Source organism: Hylobates moloch, unplaced genomic scaffold, assembly GCF_009828535.3.
Source record: "Hylobates moloch isolate HMO894 unplaced genomic scaffold, HMol_V3 SCAFFOLD_4, whole genome shotgun sequence".
NCBI classification, from domain to species: Eukaryota; Metazoa; Chordata; class Mammalia; order Primates; family Hylobatidae; genus Hylobates; species Hylobates moloch.
In genome coordinates, this window is record NW_026652279.1 from 26959721 (window position 1) to 26975295 (window position 15575).

Genomic DNA, 15575 nt, shown 5'->3' on the forward strand with positions numbered 1-15575 from the left:
GAGAATGGCGTGAACCCGTGGGGCAGAGCTTGCGGTGAGCCGAGATTGCACCACTGCACTCCAGCCTGGGCGACGGGGGGAGACCCCCCCCCCACAAAAAAAAAAAAAAAAAAAAAAAAAAGACAAAATGGGGTTAGTGGTTGCTTCGGGCTGGGAGTAGGGGATGGGAGGGGAATGGGGAGTGGCTGCTAATTAGTACAGGGTTTCTTTTAGGGTTTTCTTTTTTTTTTTTCTTTTCTTTTTTTTAAGACGGGAGTCTCTCTCTGTCGACCAGGCTGGAGTGCAGTGGCGCGATCTCTGCTCACTGCAAGCTCCGCCCCCCGGGTTCACGCCATTCTCCTGCCTCAGCCTCCAGAGCAGCTGGGATTACAGGCACCCGCCACCACGCCCGGCTAATTTTTTGTATTTTTAGTAGAGACAGGTTTTCACCGTGTTAGCCAGGATGGTCTCGATCTCCTGACCTTATGATCCGCCCGCCTGGGCATCCTTAAATTCTGGGATTACAGGCATGAGCCACCGTGCCCGGACTTTTTTCTTTCTTTCTTTTTTTTTTTTTTGAGACAGAGCCTTGCTTTGTCACCCAGGCTGAAGTGCAGTGGCAGGATCTCGGCTCACTGCAAGCTCCGCCTCCCGGGTTCACGCCATTCTCCTGCCTCAGCCTCCCCAGTAGCTTGGACTACAGGTGCCTGCCACCATGCCTGGCTAATTTTTTTGTATTTTTAGTAGAGACGAGGTTTCACCGTGTTAGCCAGGATGGTCTCGATCTCCTGACCTCGTGATCTGCCTGCCTCAGCTTCCCAAAGTGCTGGGATTACAGGCGTGAACCACCGCACCCGGCCTTCTTTTATTTTACTTTTTTTTTTTGAGACAGAGTCTCGCTATGTCACCCAGGCTGGAGTGCAATGGCGCAATCTCAGTTTACAGCAAACTCCCCCTCCCACAGGCGCATGCCACCACACTTAGCTAATTTTTGTATTTTTAGTAGAGACAAGGTTTCACCATGTTGGCCAGGCTGGTTTCAAACTCCTGACCTCAAGTGATCTGCCTGCCTCTGCCTCCCAAAGTGCTGGGATTACAGGCATGGACTACCGCGCCCGGCCAGGTTTCTTTCTTTTTTTTTTTTAACCTATTAATTACAAACTATTTCAGTGATGGTTGCACAACCCTGTAAATATACTAGAAATCATTGACTTGTACACTTGAGTGGGTGATGTGAATTCTGTCTCAAGAAAGCTGTGTTTTCTAAAAAACGTTTAACCTCATCTTTCTTTTAACACAGGGTTTTTCACACTTTGGTGCATCAGAATCAGCTGGCAGATTTGTTAAAATTCAGATTGCTAGGCCTCACCCCAGAATTTCTCACTTAGTAAGTCTGAGGTGGTGCCTAGGAATTTGCATTACTAAAGGTTCCCAGGTGATTCAGAATCCATGGCTGCTCAGGAAGCCCACTTTGAGAACCAGTGGTCTAGCGCTAGCTGTGTGAGCTAACTTCTCTAAGCTTCAGTTTGATCCAACAACTGGGGATAAAAATAGCTCTACTGAATCTGGTTTCCATGAAGATTAAATGAGATAATCGTGAAATGTACTTGCTACAGAGTCTAGTGCATCCTTAGAGCTCAATAAACGGAAATTGTTATAATTTAGATCTAAATCCTTCCCTGGAGGGGCTCTCAGGCAACCATCATTCATTCATTCAGCAAATATTTATTAAGCACTTACTATATGCCAGTCCTTCTGGGGCTAAGAATACAACAGGAAACAAGACAGCCTTGTCCCACACTTCAAGGAGCTGACATTCCTGAGGAAGGTGGGAACTCAGACCATGAATAAATATGCAAATAAACAAAATAATTTCAGATAATGATGTTCTGGGAAGAAAACAAAACAAGGTGATATAATAACAACAGCTGGAGAGTTAGATTGGCCTGTGCGTTCAAGAAATGCCTCCAAGGAGGTGAGCTTTGAGGTAAATCCTGACTAAATCCTGGGGGATGATCGAGACAAAGGAAACATCATTGCAAAGGATTTGAGAAGGGAGCATGAAGAGAGAGTGAGGAGACAGGAACACAAATAAACTTAAGGACAGACCAACAGCCAGGAGAAAGGTACAAGCAAAACCCTTTAGGGAAGAGGTTCTGGAGAAAGAGTCGGGGCCCCTCCCTTCAACAATCATGGCTCAAATATTTATTACACTGTGTACTTGGTGTCCTGAGATAGATAGGCCAATAGATGACTCAGGAGAGATCTGGCCCTGACAGAAAACCAGACACAGAAAGACAAAGATAACCACGAGCTAAAGCCAGAGAGCACTGTCTGGGGATGAAGGATAAACCCGGGGATTCTTCATAGTGATTAAGAGAGGGAGATGGTTTTGGCTCCATTGGAATTTATCTATTCAACCAGCATTTCTTTCTTTTTAATTTTTTTTTTCTTTTCTCTTTTAATAGAGATGGAGTTTTGCCATGTTCCCCAGGCTGGTCTCGAACTCCTGGGCTCAAGCGATCCTCCCGCCTCGAGCTCCCAAAGTGCTGGGATTACAGGCATTGAAATTTTTACACTATGCCAGACACTATGAGCTGCTGGGGACATGGATGACTTAGTTCTTGTCCCTGCCTTTGGGGAATTCACATTCCAGTGAGAAAGGCAATGTCTGAGCATGGTTCTTAAACTCTGTAGTGCATGAAAATCATCTGGGACATCTTGGATTGGAAAAGGACTGTAGCTACGACTCAAAATTGAGAAGCCACTAAATTTAAAAATATATTCTGTATGTTAAATTTATAACACCATGAACAAAAAGTCAAAAGACATAAAATAAATAGGGAAAATACTGTATATTCGAACTAATATCACAGACAAGAAGCTAGTCTCTCTCTTTTTCTCTCATTCTTTCCTCCCTACTCTATCTACATATAAATTAATGCCCAGGCACGGTGGCTCATGCCTGTGATCCCAGCACTTTGGGAGGCCAAGGCAGGCGGATCATGAGGTCAGGAGATTAAGACCATCCTGGTTAACATGGTGAAACCCCGTCTCTACTAAAAAAAATACAAAAAAATTAGCCAGGCGTGGTAGTGGGCGCCTGTAGTCCCAGCTACTCAGGAGGCTGAGGCAGGAGAATCGCTTGAACCCGGGAGGCAGAGGTTGCAGTGAGCTGAGAATGTACCACTGCACTCCAGCCTGGGCAACAACAGTGAAACTCCATCTCAAAAAAAAAAAAAGAGTAAGGATGTTCTTTATGTTTCTTTATGATCTGGAGAAAACAGTCAAGATATATTGTTCAGTCAAAACAAGGCAGGGTCAGGGCACAGTGGCTCACACCTGTAATCCCAGCAGTCTGTGAGGCCGAGGCAGGAGTATTGCTTGAGGCCAGGAGTTCAAGACCAGCCTGGGCAACATAGTAAGACCTTGTCTCTACAAAAAATACAAAAATTAGCTGGGTGTGGTGGCACACATCCCAGCTACTCAGGAGGCTGAGGTGGGAGGGCCCCTTGAGCCTAGGAGTTCAAGGTTGTAGTGAGCTATGATTGTACCACTGCACTTCAGTCTGAGCAAGACCCTGTCTCTAAAAATATAAATAAAATAAGGCAGGGTGTGGTGGCTCATGCCTGTAATCCTAGCACTTTGGGAGGCTAAGGCAGGAGGTTTGCTTGAGGCCAAGAATTTGAGACCAGCCTGGGCAACATAGCAAGACCCCCATCTCTACAAAAAATGTAAAATAAGCCAGGCATAGTGGTGCATGCCTATAATCCAAGTTGCTCGCATGGCTGAGGCAGGAGGTTCACTTGAGCCCAGGAGGTCAAGGCTCAGTGAGCCATGATGGTACCACTGCACTCCAGCCTGGGCAACAGAGTAAGACCCTGTCTCAAAAAAAAATAATTAATTAATTAAAAAATAAAAATATCATTCTGAGAGTCTGTAGCTTCCCCAGGCTGCCGAGGAAATTCATGGCACAAAAACAGTTATGAACCTCTGCTCTAAACAGCTATGCCTTTGCATTAGCATCCTTTCCATATGACCATTTGTATTTTCTTTTTGAGACAGGGTCTTGTTCCGTTGCCCAGGCTGGAGTGCAATGGTGTAATCATGGCTCACTGCAGCCTCAACCTGCTGGGCTCAAGCGATCCTCCCATCTCAGCCTCCTGAGTAGCTGAGACTACAGACATATGCCATCCTGCCTGGCTAATTTTATTTTTAGAGATAGGTTCTTGCTATGTCGCCTAGGCTGATCTCGAGTTCCTGGACTCAAGCAATCCTCCTGCCTCAGCTTCCCAAAGTGCTGGGATTAAAGGCATGAGCCACCATGCTCAGGGTCTCATCATGTTGCCCAGGCTGGCCTCAAACTCCTGAACTCAAGCGATCTTCCCACCTCAGCCTCATGAGTAGCTGGGACTACAGGTACATGCCACCACAGCCAGCTTATTGTTTGGTTTTTGAACCATGTAAATGCATTACCTAGTCAACATTTTAAACTAAAAAGATATTCTTAGGCCCAGCTTTGGGGAATGATTCATTTGGGTTAGGGTGGGGCCCAGAAATCTGTGTTTTTAACAAGCATCCTGGATGAGTCTATCACAGATGGTTCTAGACCAGGCTTCACAGACAGCAAAAACGATGAGAACTAATATGGAAGCAGGTGATCCTTGGTGCAGTAAGATGGGTCCTAAAGGGTCAGCAGGATTTCCACAGGGCAAAGAAAGACATTCTAGAGAGCCTAGGGGGAGGTGACAAATATTCCTGGCCCATTTCCCCAGAGGTCCTGAACCCTCTTAGTTATCCCTCAGTGGGTCCTGAACCATTATCCCTTAAACAGGACAGTAACAGATCTGGTAGTAAAAATCCTCCAGCCCAGGCCAGGCGCGGTGGCTCAAGCCTGTAATCCCAGCACTTTGGGAGGCCGAGGCGGGCGGATCACGAGGTCAGGAGATCGAGACCATCCTGGCTAACACGGTGAAACCCCGTCTCTACTAAAAATACAAAAAATTAGCCGGGCGTGTTGGCGGGCGCCTGTAGTCTCAGCTACTCGGGAAGCTGAGGCAGGAGAATGGCGTGAACCCAGGAGGCGGAGCTTGCAGTGAGCCGAGATCGCGCCACTGCACTCCAGCCTGGGCGACAGAGCAAGACTCCGTCTCAAAAAAAAAAAAAAAAAAAAAATCCTCCAGCCCTAGGGTCACTTTGGTCTGAGTTCTTATAGTGCTATTGCTGCGTGATCCTGGGCAAGTCACTTCCCCTTTCTGAGCCTTAATTTTCCCTTGTGTAAGATAATGATAACAAAAGTAATTATCTCCAAGGGTATTGGAAAAAGAGAATGAGTTCACGTGTGTGAATATGCCTAGCATAGAGTAGGTACTCAATAAATGTTGCTGATTTCTTTTCTCTCACTCTGTCACCCAGGCTGGAGTGCAACGGTATGATCTCTGCTCGCTGCAACCTCTGCCCCCTGGGTTCAGGCGATTCTCCTGCCTCAGCCTCCCGAGTAGCTGGGACTACAGGCACATGCCACCACGCCCGGCTAATTTTTTGTATTTTTAGTAGAGACGGGGTTTCACCGTGTTAGCCAGGCTGGTCTCGATCTCCTGACCTCGTGATCTGCCCGCCTCAGCCTCCCAAAGTGTTGGGATTACAGGTGTGAGCCACTGTGCCCAGCCTTTTTTCTTATTTTTTTTTTTTTTTAAATTTGAGACAGGGTCTCACTCTGTTGCTCAGGCTGGAGTGCAGTGGTGTGATCTCAGGTCACTGCAACCTTCGCCTCCCGGGTTCAAGAGATTCTCCTGCCTCAGCTTCCCAAATAGCTGGGACTACAGGCATGCACTACCACACCCTGTTAATTTTTGTATTTCTTTTGGTAGAGACAGGGTTTCACCGTGTTGCCAGGCTAGTCTTGAACTCCTGACCTCAAGTGATCCACCACTTCAGCCTCCCAAAGTGCTGGGATTACAGGTGTGAGCCGTGCCCGGCCAATGTTGCCGATTTCTTGCTTGCCTTTCTCAGATCCCAGCCACACAGACTCCCTTCCTAGTGTGAGCCCCTTGCTGGTCATATGTGCTCTTTTTTTTTTTTTTGAGACAGAGTCTTGCTCTGTCGCCCAGGTTGGAGTGCAGTGGCGTGATCTCAGCTCACTGCAAGCTCCGCCTCCTGGGTTCACGCCATTCTCCTACCTCAGCCTCCCAAGTAGCTGGAACTACAGGCGCCCGCCACCATGCCTGACTAATTTTTTTGTATTTTTAGTAGAGATGAGGTTTCACCGGATTAGCCAGGATGGTCTCAATCTCCTGACCTCGTGATCTGCCCGCCTCGGCCTCCCAAAGTGCTGGGATTACAGTCTTGAGCCACCGCGCCCGGCCATATGTGCTCTTGTTACCCACCTACAGATGTTAAATCCCAAGGAACTCAAATCCGTTCCTCTCTGTCCATTGCCACCTCCTAGCCCAAGCCACCCCTAGGATTGCCTGAATTACTGCAGTAGCCTTCAAGTGATTCCGCTGCTTCACCCTTGGCCCCTGCAAGCCATTCTCTACACAGCAACTAGATCTATCTATATTTATTTATTTATAGACAGTGTCTTGCTCTGTTGCCCGGAATGGAGTGCAGTGGTATAATCATGGCTCACTGTAACCTTGAACTCCTGGTCTCAAATGATTCTCCCACCTCATCCTCCCGAGTAGCCTGGACTACAGGCATGCACCACCATGCCAGCTAATATTATTTTATTTTTTATTTTTGTAGAGACGGGAGTCTCACTATGTTGCCCAGGCTGATCTGCCTTGGCCTCCCAAAGTGCTGAGATTACAGGCTTAAGGCACTGTGGCCCCACCTAGACCTATCTTTTAAAAATGCAGAACTGTGTCATTTTCCTGGTTAAACCTTTTAGTGGTTCCCCAAACCCCCTGGGATAATGACTTAACGCTTTACTGAACCCTCCAAATGCTCCAGTCACTCTTAAGTTTCTCAGTTCTTTGAACAGCCAAGTGCTCTCTGGATTTGGGGCCTTCCCACGTGCTGTTCCCTCTGCCTGAAAAGCTCTTCTGTTCCCCACCTCTTTAGCTAATTCCCACTCAGGCTTCAGACGTCAGTCCAATTGCTGCCACTCCAGAGAGACTTTCCTAACCCTCCAGGTCAGGGAGAGAGACCTCATTTTTCCTCCCTCAGCCTCTTGTGTTTTCTTGTATTTCTTAGCTTCATGGGTACAAGTTCTTCCCCTGACTGGGCTGTCATTCCTCAGGGGAAATGGACCATGTTTACTTCTGTGTCCCCAGGTCATAGCAGAGCATCCTGGTGCATAGTGGATGCTCACTATACATGCTTTTTTCTTTCTTTTTTTCTTTATTCGGATAACATCTTTCTTTAAAGTTTTGCTTAGTATTTTGTTATTGTGGTAAAATGCACATAACATAAAACTTACTATGTTAATCATTTTTAAGTGTACAGTTCAGTGGCATTAAGCACATACATATAGTTGTGCAGTCAGCACCACCATCCATCTCTAGAACTTTTTTCATCTTCCCAAACTGAAGCTCTGTACCAATTAAACACTAACTCCCCATTCTCTGTCCACCCCTCAAGCTTCTGGCAATGGTCATTCTACTTTGTCTCTACAGATAAAGTTTATTTGGAAATAATTTTTCTTTCATGGCCTTGACATTTTTGAAGAGTACAGTCCAGCTCTCTTCTAGAATGTCCCTCCGTCTGGATTTATGTAATTTCTTCATGATTAGATTCAGTTAGGTATTTTTGGCAGAAACATCATAGAAGTGATGCTGTATCCTCAGTCTATTAAAAGAGGCACAAGATATCAGTTTATCTCATTTTTGATCAAATTAACTATTTGGTTAAGGGGGACAAGCCAGATTTCCTGAGAGGTTCCCTTTTTCTCTTTGCAGTGATTAAATGTGAGAAACTTATTTTGAGACAGAGTCTCACTCTGCACTCTGTCCCCCAGGCTGGAATGCAGTGGCACAATCTCCACTTACTGCAACCCCTGCCTCCCTGGCTCAAGCGATTCTCCTGCCTCAGCCACCCAAGTAGCTGGGATTACAGGAACCCGCCACCACACCCGGCTAATTTTTGTATTTTTAGTAGAGACGGGATTTCACCATGTTGTTCAGGCTGGTCTTGAACTCCTAACATCAAGTGATCCACCCACCTCGGCCTCCCAAAGTGCTGGGATTAAAGGCATGAGACTGTGTGAATGATGTGTGCTCCAGGGAAAGTCACAGAATGTATCAGTTTCCCCCTCTTTAAAGTGTGGACAGAGGTATCCTAAACTGATACTATGTCTTAAGAAAGTAAAAGCGTTCAAGAGGCCTCTGGGCGCCAGCAAAAGAGGCTGGGGATTAATTTCCTGCGCGCTCCACGGGAGGCGGGGCTGGGCTGGGCGGGGGCGAGAGGGAACGAGGGCGCTTGCGCGGAGAGGGGCGACCACAGAGTCGGTCCTCCAGAGACAGAGGGGCCGGAAGTTCTCTTCACAGAGCCGCGCGGCTGCGGCGGCGCAAATAGGGTCCTTGGGTCGTTTGGCGCTGTCGTTGCGGTACCAGGTCTGCGTGAGGGTTTCAGGGGTTCTGGGCAGGCACAATGGCGTCTCGAGCAGGCCCGCGAGCGGCCGGCACCGACGGCAGCGACTTTCAGCACCGGGAGCGCGTCGCCATGCACTACCAGATGAGGTATGAAGTGAGGCGAGAAGCGCGGAGGCTTTCTCCCCTGCTGGAGCCTGCGGGGCTTCGGAGGCGACGTCCGCCCGGCCTCAGGGTCTTGCTCCCCAGCCAGCCCCGGCTCACCTGCCAAGTCCCCTCCTCCCGTGACGGCTTCAGGCCTGTCCCCCATCCTGGAAAGCCCCGTGGCCCCCGCGAGCTCCACCCCTCAATCTGCCCGGTGCCTTGAGGGGATCCAGCCCCGCGTGGGCTGCCGCCCTGCGTGGGCTCCCGAGTCACGTCGATGCTGGCCCCGCTGTATCACCTTCGAAACCGAATTTATAATTTGAGCCTCACCTTCCTCGTCTGTAGAGGGAGAGAATAATCTACCTTTTAGGTTTTGGTGAAAGATTAATCAGTAATTCGTGTAAAGAAAGTAGCATAAGGCCTATCACGTATTATTTGGTAGATGTTATATTTTGGGCCGTTTGGGGGGATATAGACAGTAAAAGGCAGCCTTTCCTAAGGATGCCTTGCCTAAAATGAATTTTATAAACACTCCCACGTAAGGGGTATTTCTACATTCGATTACTAGTTCGACAAATACTGAGCTTCCAAATATCATACACTGCCAGACACTAGGTTATAATAGTGAGCAAAAGCAGACATGGTCTTTGTATGCACGTTATACCTTCAATGAACAATTTTATTAAAAAAAAAAAAAAAAAAAACTTCCCTGCCTTCATGGAGCTTGAAGTCTAGGGGAGACTGTTTTTTTTTTTTTCAACCTTTCCACATTTTCTACAATAAATATTTTAAATAAAAATTTTAAAATTTTTACTTCCTTAAATCCATTGACCTCTCCCAGGATGTTCTTCACATCTTTCTTTCCAGAGTTTTGAAGAATGACAAGCTCTTTGAACTCTCATTTCTTTCACATCTCGAGGCCCCGGCTGAAGGGGGGCCTCACAACTTAAGCAGGTGTTTTCATGCCAGCCCAGAGTAGAAACATTGCCCTTAGGGATATGAGGAGGATACATCTGGGACGTGAGAGAATTAGAGGAATAAGATAAGTATGTACTTCCTTTGGATGAAAAATCTAGCTGGAGAAGTATGGGCAGCCTGAGTACTTTTCCTCTCTGCCAATACCTTCTCCCTTCAGGCTTTAATCCTATGGTGCAGAGTCCTCTTGCTAAACACAGCTCTGAGCTACCCTTCTGCCTTATTATTTTTTTTATTAATTTATTTATTTTTGAGACGGAGTCGCGCTCTGTCGCCCAGGCTGGAGTGCAGTGGCGCGATCTCAGCTCACTTGTAAGCTCCGCCTCCCGGGTTCACGCCATTCTCAGCCTCAGCCTTCCGAGTAGCTGGGACTACAGGCGCCTGCCACCATGCCCGGCTAATTTTTTTTGTATTTTTAGTAGAGGCGGGGTTTCACGGTGTCAGCCAGGATGGTCTCGATCTCCTGACCTCGTGATTAGCCCGCCTCGGCCCCCCAAAGTGCTGAGATTACAGGCGTGAGCCACCGCACCAGGCCCTGCCTTTTTATTGTTAGTATTGTTATTTTTTTTTATAGAGATGGGGTCTCATTTTGTTGCCAGGCTGGTCTCAAACTCCTGAGCTCAAGCAGTCCTCCTGCTTCAGCCTACCAAAGTGCTTGGATTAGAGTTGTGAGCCACCATGCCCAGCCTCTTCTGCCTTTAACTCTCATAGTCTTTGCGATTCATATCCCACTACCTCTCTCCCGCTAACGATATGTTCCTGCCACACGTAACCACTTGCTTTCCTGGAACACAGATACTTGGGCCTTTTTGCCTGCATGCTCCTGCATGGGATGCCCATCTTCACTCATTCCTGAGCCTAGTTCAGATATCACCTGCCTCTAGATAGCCATCTCTGACATTCCATGCCAGGCAGAGTTGATTCCTCCTTCCTGTGATCCCATATATCTGGGAACATACTTTACTAGAACTTTTTCACTTCATTTTCTAATTACTTTTTCCTCCTCTGTTCTTTGTGCCTGGCTTCTAGGCTGTTTTATTCAAATTTGTATCCCAGTGTCCAGTACAGTTGCCTGGCATATAGTTGGTGGTAAGAAAAATTTGAAAGATACTTCTCCCTCTGCTCTGCCCCACAGTGTGACCCTGAAGTATGAAATCAAGAAGCTGATCTACGTACATCTGGTCGTATGGCTGCTGCTGGTTGCCAAGATGAGCGTGGGACACCTGAGGCTCTTGTCACATGATCAGGTGGCCATGCCCTATCAGTGGGAATACCCGTATTTGCTGAGCATTTTGCCCTCTCTCTTGGGCCTTCTCTCCTTTCCCCGCAATAACATTAGCTACCTGGTGCTCTCCATGATCAGCATGGGACTCTTTTCCATCGCTCCACTCATTTACGGCAGCATGGAGATGTTCCCTGCTGCACAGCAGCTCTACCGCCATGGCAAGGCCTACCGTTTCCTCTTTGGTTTTTCTGCCGTTTCCGTCATGTATCTGGTGTTGGTGTTGGCAGTCCAAGTGCATGCCTGGCAGTTGTACTACAGCAAGAAGCTTCTAGACTCTTGGTTCACCAGCACACAAGAGAAGAAGCATAAATGAAGCCTGATGGACTGCTCTTTGGGGTGAAGCCTGGATTTCCCATTGAATGAAAGGACAGTAGTACAGCGGTCCTAAAATCCCTTCTGGTGATTTTAGCAGCTGTGATGTTGGTACCTGATGCAGACCAGGCCAAAGTTCTGGAAAGCTCCTGTTGCCATCTGCTGAGGTGGCAAAACTATAATTTATTCCTGGTTGGCTAGAACTGGGTGACCAACGGCTATGAAACAAACTTCAGCTGTTTGAAGTTGAACTTTGAGGTTTTTCTTTAAGAATGAGCTTCATCCTTGCCTCCACTCAGTCATTCTCCCCATTTCCATCCATTACCCCTTAGCCATTGAGACTGAAGGAAATAGGGAATAAATCAAATTACTTCATCTCTAGGTCATGGGTCAGGAAACATTTGGGAAGCTGCTCCCTTGGCAGGCTGTGGTGTCTTCTGCAAAGCATTTTAATTAAAAACCTCAATAAAGATGGCCCTGCCCACACTGTGCTTTGTGTTTGGGGCTTGATAGAGTGTGAAAGGTGTGTTGCTTGAAAGGTGTGGTCTTAGACACTAGGAGATGATGGGTAGAAGCTCCTTGAGAAACCTAGCAGTGACCATAGAGAAGTAGACTGGGTATGGGGAACCTAAGTCATAGTTCTAACCTACAGCTGATTGGTAAGAACTATGGGCCAGACATTTAATCTCTCCATCTATGAAATAGTCCATTCTCATTTATCTAGCTTAGGTTTTAGGCTCTTCTTTTAGTTGGATATTCACATTTATTATTCAGTGTTAACTGAGTATCAGTTTTGAGTCTACTACTGTATAATGGCATCTAAAAGAATTTTAAAGTACCTCTGTTTATAGGGATTTACAATCTAGTAGAAACTTGTTATTCATGTGAAACAGTGAACATAATATGATGTGGAGCAAGTACATTAAAAACAGGAAGGGAGAGATTTGTGATTAAAGGCCCTTTCACATCTAAAATTCTGACACAGTATTGATTGCATGAAAGATGATGTGTCTCTTTGCACTTGATTTTATTGTCTCTGGGTGATGCCCAGAACTGTAACTGCAGAGCTCTGCCCTCTCCAGAGTTGTAGTCATTATTTTGTTCTATAAACATTGTGTATGTACTTAGTCATTACTGAGTCACTTTTTTTTTTTTTTTTTTTTTTAATTGAGATGGAGTCTTGCTCAGTCACCCAGGCTGGAGTGCAGTGGCGCTAGCTCGGCTCACTGCAAGCCCCGCCTCCCGGGTTCATGCCATTCTCCTGCCTCAGCCTCCCAAGTAGCTGGGACTACAGGCGCCCACCACCACGCCCGGCTAATTTTTTTGTATTTTTCTTAGAGACAGGGTTTCATCATGTTAGCCAGGATGCTGTCGATCTCCTGACCTCATGATCCGCCCTCCTCAACCTCCCAAATTGCTGTGATTATAGGCATGAGCCACCATGCCCAGCCTTTTTTTTTTTTTTAAGGCGGGGTTTCATTCCCCTCACCCAAGTTGGAGTGCAGTAGCACCATCTTGGCTTACCTCTACCTACCAGGCTCAAGCGATTCTCCTGCCTCAGCCTCTCAAAGTGCTTGTATTACAGGTGTGAGCCATCGTGCCTGGCTGGCAGTACTTACAACTCTGAAACCTCTTCCTTTAGATTCAAAATAACTATGTCCCAAACATACCTTCGTCTTTCTGCCTCTTACCCATTCCTCTTCCTGCATCCCTTTGTTCAAGTGAGTATACCAAGAGTACAGCTCTGGATCATCTGTTCCATGATCATTAATCCCTAGTATGATCTTTAGTGCAACTTAAATGCCTTAAGCTCTGAGGTTTCCAAAGTCCCAATCCACCAGTCGTGCATTATCTCCCAATACTCCCAGTCTCATGCTGTCTTAGTCAACTAAACCTCTTAGGGATCCCCATGTAGGTTTCATGGTTTCCCAGTTTCCTTTGCTTAAAAATATCCCTTTTCTATTTTTATACTGCTTTATTAATTATCCTTTAAGGCCCAGTTAACATGGTAGTTCTTGAGCTTTCTGGTTCCTTCAAGGAACATGAATTCTTTCTTCGAGTTCTTATTTTACTGCTTTTAGGTACTGCGCAAGAGGTGTGAAAAACATGCAATTCTTTTTATTTTTTTTTTTTTTTTTGAGACAAAGTCTTACTCTGTCACCCAGGCTGGAGTGCAGTGGCATGATCTCGGCTCACTACAACCTCCGCCTCCCGGGTTCAAGCGTTTCTCTTGCTTCAGCCTCCCTAGTAGCCGGGATTACAGGTGCCTGCCACCGTGCCTGGCCTAATTTTTTTTTTTTTTTTTTTGAGACAGAGTCTTGCGCTGTTCCCTAGGCTGAAGTGCAGTGGCTCGATCTGGGCTCATTGCAACTTTGCCTCCCAGGTTCAAGCGATTCTCCTGCCTCAGCCTCCTGAGTAGCTGGGATTACAGGCGTGGGACACCATGCCTGGCTAATTTTTGTATTCTTAATAGAGACAGGGTCTCACTATGTTGGCCAGACTGGTCTTGAACTCCTGACCTCAGGTGATCATCCTGCCTTGGCCTCCCAAAGTGCTGGGATTACAGATGTGAGTTACTGTGCCCAGCCTCACATGCAATTGTTGACAGAATTATTGTAAACTAAAGTCAGGGTGTATTTCACAGAGGATAGAACCAAACTGAAGTAGAGATAGAATTTGGAGAGCAGTAGTAGATGGAAATATATGGATAATGGAGTTAGTATGTGCACCAGACACAGATTGCTCATTTTTTAAAAACTGGGATGCAAATAGTTTGAAATTTCTTTGGTTATTGGAATGGTACTTTATGGACTTAAGAGTACCATCAGAGACCCATTATGAAAATTATTGTCAACAATGCAAACAAACCAAAACCATTTGGTTTATGTTAGTTTTCTGCTTGTTAGGTTGTTGGAATTTTGCTTTTGTGGACCTTTCCTATCACCTTTTCCTGCCTAATGGTTGTAGTGTTCCCTGAAGCAAACAAGATTCCCTTGTTGAATCTTGGTTTAGTAGAAATAACATTATTTGAATCAGAAGATATGTTCAAGTACCAATGCACCTACCAATCATAGGACTAAAATCAACCCTCCCTATTTCACAGATTGTTTTATTTTTTTATTTTTTTTTATTTTTTTTTGAGATGGAGTTTCGCTCTGTCGCCTAGGCTGGAGTGCAGTGGCGCAATCTTGGGTCACTGCAAACTCCGCTTCCCAGGTTCACGCCATTCTCCCGCCTCAGCCTCCCGAATAGCTGGGACTACAGGCACCCGCGACCACACCTGGCTAATTTTTTGTGTTTTTAGTAGAGACGGGGTTTCGCTGTGTTAGCTAGGATGGTCTTGATCTCCTGACCTCGTGATCCACCCGCCTCGGCCTCCCAAAGTGCTGGGATTACAGGCGTGAGCCACCGCACCCGGCCCACAGATTGTTTTAAACATCAAATAAGGTGGCCGGGCGCAGTGGCTCATACCTGTAATCTCAGCACTTTGGGAGGCCGAGGCAGGCGAATCACTTGAGGTCAGGAGTTTGAGACCAGTCTAGCCAACGTGGTGAAACCCCATCTACACTAAAAATACAAATGGGCATGGTGGTGGGTGCCTGTAATTCCAGCTACTCAGGAGGCTGAGGCAGGAGAATCGCTTGAACCCAGGAGGCAAAGGTTGCGATGAGCCGAGATCGCACCACCACACTCCAGCCTGAGCGACAGAATGAGACTCTGTCTCAAAAAAAAAAAGTTGAAATATTGTGAAGGTGCTTTATGAACTATGTATCATTATATAAATGTGAAAGATGGTTATTTATTTCCTAATCTTTACAGGACTAGAGAATATAGGAGTTGAAGGAATGATTAGAGATCATCCAGGACATTAGAAAGGCAATGTGGTATAATGGAATGAACACTTTTTTTTTTTGAAACTCAGTCTGTCGCCTAGGCTGCAGTGCAATGGTGCAATCTCAGCTCACTGCAACCTCTGTTCACACCCAGTTAATTTTTGTATTTTTGTAGAGACAGGGTCTCACCATGTTGGCCAGGCTGGTCTCGAACTCCTGACCTCAAGTGATCTACCCACCTTGGCCTCCCAAAGTGCTAGGATTACAGGCATGAGCCACCATGCCCAGCCAACAGTTTCTTATATTAGACAGACATAGGTGGGAATTCCAGCCAGGCATTATACTAACTTTTGCCTTGTGCAAGAAACCTGAGCCTCTGTTCTTGATCTGACACATGGGCATCATTTTAGCTACCCCCAGGATTGTTGTGAGGTTTAGATAATATGTATGAACAGGCTACATAGTAGGGGTTTAATAAGTAACAGAATGCCTTCCCTTGATGAGCAGTGTTGGCTT

At 46.4% G+C, this 15575-nt stretch overlaps 2 protein-coding genes across 3 annotated transcripts in view; both read left to right on the forward strand.

The window, feature by feature from the left end:
• The window catches only part of IL17RE (interleukin 17 receptor E), a 52926-nt gene that overhangs the window by 19228 nt on the left and 18123 nt on the right, over positions 1-15575 (forward strand). The window lies entirely within an intron of this gene.
• JAGN1 (jagunal homolog 1) lies at positions 8452-11712 on the forward strand. Of its 2 annotated transcripts, none has more exons than XM_032149680.2 (2): positions 8452-8660; positions 10765-11712. In XM_032149680.2, the coding sequence occupies exons 1-2, from the start codon at positions 8572-8574 to the stop codon at positions 11225-11227; spliced, it is 552 nt and encodes a 183-aa protein (XP_032005571.1). In that variant the 5' UTR covers positions 8452-8571; the 3' UTR covers positions 11228-11712. The 2 variants fall into 2 exon arrangements, with proteins under 2 accessions (XP_032005571.1, XP_032005572.1); XM_032149681.2 differs by lacking the exon at positions 8452-8660 and adding an exon at positions 8722-9700.

Bases quoted from the DNA above. Each gene is read 5' to 3' on its own strand.
- JAGN1 (XM_032149680.2), top strand. From the start codon at position 8,572: ATGGCGTCTCGAGCAGGCCCGCGAGCGGCCGGCACCGACGGCAGCGAC. The intron at 8,661-10,764 runs GTATGAAGTGAG...TCTGCCCCACAG, and splicing joins GCCATGCACTACCAGATGAG to TGTGACCCTGAAGTATGAAA.